Source organism: Oncorhynchus mykiss, chromosome 15, assembly GCF_057628025.1.
Source record: "Oncorhynchus mykiss isolate SJ-2025 chromosome 15, ASM5762802v1, whole genome shotgun sequence".
Taxonomy (NCBI): domain Eukaryota; kingdom Metazoa; phylum Chordata; class Actinopteri; order Salmoniformes; family Salmonidae; genus Oncorhynchus; species Oncorhynchus mykiss.
Window position 1 is genome coordinate 30,591,357 of NC_143036.1, and position 6,000 is coordinate 30,597,356.

Sequence of the window (6,000 nt, forward strand, 5' to 3'; positions counted from 1 at the left end):
TCAACAATTTAAAGTTGGCCTTTGTGGGAGTGACCATAGAATTCTATGGGAGTGATCTTACTGAGTAAAGGATTTGGCATCATTTAATTTGAGTGAATCTCACGACTGCAAGGCGTGGGTCCAAAAGGAGGCAGGACCCAGGCAGGAACTTGTGGTGCACAAATTACATATGGGAGAGGTTTGGGGAGATGATTGGTTGGCAGATTAAGCCAATGCCTGTACGCCGAGAGTTTCAAGTTTGGCACGTTGGTCCAGCAGACTCTTCGTGCATTTTGGTGGAAGTGTCTGGGAACATGATTAGCGCTCACGTGGCCTGTCAATCACCCTGTCGCCGTGGAGATGGGCTCAGCATTTCTCTCGTCATTATGACGTCCCAGAGTGGGTGCATGCACTGCAGCAGTGACCAGAGAGATGAGAGAAACAGCTGCGACTATCATATGCCTCACAAGCAATAAGCATCAATACACATCATCATCCCCTCATTGCATTCACCATAATAAAAACACATGGGCCCGTATTCATAAAAGCACTTTCATAAAGCGTCTCAGAGTAAGAGTGCTGATCTAGGATCAGGTCCCCCCCCTGTCAATATAACCTTATGAATTATGATCTAAAAGTGCTAAACTGATCCTAAAACCAGCACTCCTCCTCTGAGACTCTTTATGAACACGGGCCGCTGCACGTTTTACTGGAGAAGCAGTGTCCGTTTCTAACCATGTGTCCTCTGCGACCGCGTGGTGTTGTGGTGCACAGTGGGGCTGAGGTACCGCTGGAGAAAGAAGTGGTTCAAGGTGAGCGTCACCTCGACAAGACGGAGAGCGCACGCAGTCATCGTCAAGCCCCTGTACGCGCACACTGCGTCTATCTAGTAATGACATCAGGAGTGCACAGGAAAGATGGAGAGAGCATTGTGTCCACATACTGCAAGGACGACTGCTACCTTAAAGTAAGATGTATCTGGAGACATTAACTGTATGAGTATAGAATAGAGTGACCCGGACATTCTCATCTGTGTTTGGCTCGTGTTCCATTGGGGGCAATACCAAACTTCCTACTAATCTAGCATCGGGTTTAGTCATGCTTTAGGCTGGTGGTATACAGTGCATGTGCTGTTGCATTGAGTTGGGGAAGATCCAGCCTGGGTTCAAATACTACTTGAAATAATTTCAAATACTTGCCTGGTGAAATGAAACCAATAGAATAGACCAAACAGTGTAAACCCCGCCCATCTGGCAATCCAGGCAGGCTAAAGCAAACGCTCAAAGCATTTGAACAACTTCAAATAGTATTTGAAACGAGGTCTGGAGCATTATGGGTTAATCTGTAGCTTTCACGGGCCATATTTCTCACGAACCACGTTTCCGGGCCCAGACAGCATCCCTAGCTATCTCCTCAGAGCACGCGCAGACCAGCAGGCTGGAGTGTTCACTGACATATTCAATCTCTCCCTACCCCAGTCTGCTGTCCCTACTTACTTCAAGATGCCCCCCACTGTTCCTGTACCCCAAAAAGCTAAGGTAACTCAACTAAATGACTATTGCCCTTTAGCACTCATTTCTGTCATCATGAAGTACATTGAGAGACTAGTTAAGGATAATATCACCTCCACCTTACCCGACACCCTAGACCCACTGCAATTCGCATTCCGCCCCAATAGATCCACGGATAATGCAATCGCCATCGCACTGCACACTGCCCTATCCCATCTGGACAAAAGGAATACCTATGTAAGATCGCTGTTCATTGACTACAGCTCAGCCTTCAACACCATAGTACCCTCCAAGGTCATCCTTAAGCTCGGGGCCCTAGGTCTGAACCCTGCCCTGTGCAACTGGATCCTGGACTTCCCGACAGGCCGCCCAGGCGGTGAAGGTAGGCAACAACTTCCCCTATGCTGATCCTCAACACAGGGGCCCCATAAGGGTGTGTGCTCAGCCCACTCCTGTTCTCCCTGTTTACCCATGACTGCATGGCCACGCACGCCTCCAACTCAATCATTAAGTTTGCAGATGACAGAACAATGGTAGGCCTGCTTACCAACAATGACCAGACAGGCTACAGGGAGGAGGTGAGGGCACTGTGGCGGAGTGGTGCCAGGAAAATAATCTCTCCCTCAACGTCAACAAAATGAAGGAGTTGATCGTGGGCTTCAGGAGGCAGCTGAAAGCTTAAAGTTCCTCGGGATACCCGTCACTGACAAACTGAAATGGTCCACCCATTCAGACGTTGTGGTGAAGAAGGCTCAACAGCTCCTCTTCAACCTCAGGAGGCTGAAGAAATTTGACTTGGCCCCGAAGACCCTCACAAACTTTTACAGATGCGCCATTGAGAGCATCCTGTTAAGCTGTATCACCGCCTGGTATGGCAACCAGGCCAACGTCAGCCCAACGCATCACTGAGAGCACACTGCCTGCCCTTCAGGACATCTACAGCACCCAGTGTCACAGGAAGGCCAAGAAGATCACCAAGGACCTCAGCCACCCGAGCCACGGCCTGTTCACCCCCGTTCACCCCGTCAGTACAGGTGCATCAAAGCTGGAACCGAGAGACCGGAAAAAAAAATCAATCTCAAGGCCATTAGACTTAAATAGCCATCACTAGCCTGCCTACACCTAGTATCCTACCCTGAATTTTGTCACTGTCACTAGCCGGCTACCACCCGGTTACTGATCCCAGCACCATAGAGCTTGCTGCCTTATGTACATAGACATGGAACACTGGTCACTTTAACAATGGTTGCATACTGTTTTACCCATTTTATACTGTATTCTAGCCAAGTCCATCCTATTCAACTATTGCAGTACATATACTATTCTAGCCATGTATTCTTCAGATATACTACATATTCTATCCACATACTGTCATGCCTGCTCCAGCTCTCCATCTCTGTCGCTCAAGGGCGCCAGGCTGCCCTTCATTACGCACACCTGTCACCATCATTACGCGCATTAACGCTCACTGGGCTCACCTGAACTGAAACCATGCAGTTTATTAGACTACAGATTAAATAAATGATGATGAACTTCACAGGGTGGTGAAAGTGCACAGTGATGAGCTTAATGCGTCTATCCAATTAATATTGAGGGTCTTATTCTGGTGACATGATGATCGATGCTTCACTGCCTTTTGACAAATACAAGTATTCTCGCTCTTATCCATAATAATCTCATCATGTAGCTTACCCGCACAGCCTACCAGCACTGTATCTGCGAGCTGTTGGCTAGAGCGAAAGTTCCAAGACCAGAGTAGGCACATTTTCTATAGAACACAACAGTTTTTGTGACAAATCAGTAGAGCTGAATATGCGATTGAAACACATTGAACTCTAGAATTTTATTTGGTCAATGAACACTTAAGCAGAAAAGTAGATTTTGTGTGCACTACATCATCACGCACTGATTTTTATCCACAGCAGGTCAGTTTGGTGGGAATAAACCACTGGTGGGATATTTTACAGATTTCCTTTATGTGGATTGTAGAATATTTGCAAGAAAATCTGTTGCCAATTGGAAGGAAAACTAGCTATAGAGAAAAATAAAAGAGACTGCACTTTCTATTCTCTTCATTGGGCATGAAAAGGACAAAAGGAAACAGAGATCAACTCCAAGGACAGAATGCTACATCTCCCCAAAGAAACCAAAATGTAGCATTTGTTCCAGAGTTTCTGCTATTGCACAACAATTTCCCACTTGGTCCATGTCGACCATTACAAGTTTTAACCTGAAGTAAACTTGCGTTCTCTCAGCATTACAATAGGAAGTCAGGGCACTTTTCTGGTACAAGCTGGGACAGCGAGGAGAGACCGGCACCCATATCCTGTATGCTTCTGCAATTCAGGTATCCACAGCAATTAGGGAGTGGCATTTCTAGGGTCACTTTGACAAAACATAAAGCTCAAAATTCATAAAACGTCTCAGAGTTGGAGTGCTGATCTAGGATCGGGTTTCCTCTGTCCATGTAATCTCATTAATTGTGTTTAAAAGGCTAAACTGATCCTACTTCAGCTAAATCAACACCAATATGACACGCTAGATACATAACAGCCCTGGTCCCTGACATCCAAATAGACTGGGACATTCATATTCTGAGGATGTCTATGGCTTGGCAGTGAGCCTGATGTGGTCTAGCTAGCCTTGATGACCGAAACATCCCAGAGAGCAGGCACCCTGCCGAGCTTAATGCCATAGGGCATCAGGCATCAGTGGCCCCTATCACTGTCAGTGGCCCCTGTCAGTGGCCCTATCATTGACTCCAGGTGACAAATGAGCATTGTGACAGGTGATGCTACTTGAGATAACACACAGCAACTAAACCACACTCCCATGGCAATCCCATAAAATTGTAAGCAATACTTAATGTTAACTGATTGAATTATATGGAGTTAATGACTTTGAATCCATGATTGAATCCATGATTAGTCTAAGTATTTGTAATGCATTTAAAACATAACATATGTAAAGGAAAATGAAGATAATGTTACAATCCTAAAATATAGGGCTAGATAAATCAGTTTATGTATAAAATTATATGGAGATTGGGAGCTTTTGGCCAAATTAATAAGCACATGGGGGAAATATGACCGGGTGCAGGGGCTGTGGCTACTACAGAAAATATTGTAACGGTTTAAACGTAGCTATAGCCTTATCCTAGTATCCCATGTTCATCAAAATACGTTTAAACAAGATAATTAGAAGCCTATCATTTGGCCAAATATATAGACTGCCATATCAGCATTTTTTAAAATATAAATATGACTTCTCCTCCAAGCCAAGGTCAGTGTGGACACAAGCTCGAAACTTGAAAGCAGAAAACCAAGAAGCAAACAAGAGTAACAAGAGAAGCGCTTACTCGGTAAGTTGGGGCTAGCTTTGCGGTCAGTGGAAGGAAGCTGGTCCGCGAACTGCACCCGATGTCCCGACATGTTCGATAGGCTGGCTACCTGTCAAGTCAGGGGCAAGGTTGCACCAACACCGTCGCAGTTTGTTTCAAAGTATCCCACAACTTCCAACGATATGGTTCATTCGCAGAGGTGACCCGTCTCTTGCTGCTCTTGCTCGTTGGACGCGCATACAGATCGAATATAAATATCGTTCAGACTGTATGTCATTCAATTTCGCTTTTCCTCACTCTATGCCAGTTGCAGGCAGCAGATGCCAATACTGCAGCAGTAGCGCGGTCAAGGCAGCCTGTGATCCGACTCCGCTTACTACCGCGCTTACCTGAATGACTGCGCGCTAGTTGTGTGTGGAGTACTGGTCCATTGGCGAAGAGAGTGGGAGAGGCACCGGCTAGGCTGAGAGGAAAAGCTCATGTTTTTGTGCAATACAAAACTTTGCTATCCACATGACTGCAGAACGTGATCACAGTTTACAACCGCAGAGGAAATAAAACATGTGGCCATTAAATAGCCAAAGCTAACGTTACACAAGTCAAACCAGGCATTAATATGTTCAAAGACAAACTTCATAAAATGTATTACAATAGCAGAAGTAGGCTACGAACGTGGGGAAAGGTAGACAGACATAAGATGTAGCCTACTTCAGGCTATTAAAACGGGGACGATGACGGATATGTATGTGCATGTGACGTCCTGACTAGTATTCTGCAAGCGGCACAAACGATGACGTCACTCGTGAGGTAATCCTTCAAAATGAAAGCCCTCATTTCAAAACAGCAATGTGGATAACTCATTCACAATATATTACATTTTAATCAATTTCCATTTTATTGTGCGTATATGCAAATGCAAGGAGACATTTATTGGAAAAATTACAAATGTGCTTCTAAAAAAAAAGTTTTAACCACTATCCAAACCACTATTTGGGTTGTAGAGAAAAAACGATTCTATGTGCACAGGTAAAAGTGGGGTTGGGAATACTCAGTAGGGTCTTTAGAATCTATATATTGTGTTATTTCTTGGAGGACTGAGGTCTATATACCCAGCAGCACTATCTACACCAACCATTCCATTGTCTCTCTGACATTTGCAACATTGTTTCA

The 6,000-nt window shown here is 45.1% G+C and overlaps 1 protein-coding gene across 8 annotated transcripts in view; it reads right to left on the minus strand.

Annotated features, from left to right (window-relative positions):
* Positions 1-5,574, minus strand: part of LOC110489970 (sickle tail protein homolog) — a 220,178-nt gene extending 214,604 nt beyond the window's left edge. For 4 of the 8 annotated variants that reach the window (XM_090199862.1, XM_090199880.1, XM_090199860.1 and 1 more), the window contains exon 1: positions 4,849-5,574. In XM_090199862.1, coding sequence (XP_090055988.1) covers positions 4,849-4,921 — 73 coding nt within the window. In that variant the 5' untranslated portion in view covers positions 4,922-5,574. The remainder of the gene's footprint in view (positions 1-4,848) is intronic. The other 4 variants (XM_090199883.1, XM_090199881.1, XM_090199859.1 and 1 more) reach the window with 2 other exon arrangements.
* Between the last annotated feature and the right edge of the window lie 426 nt (positions 5,575-6,000).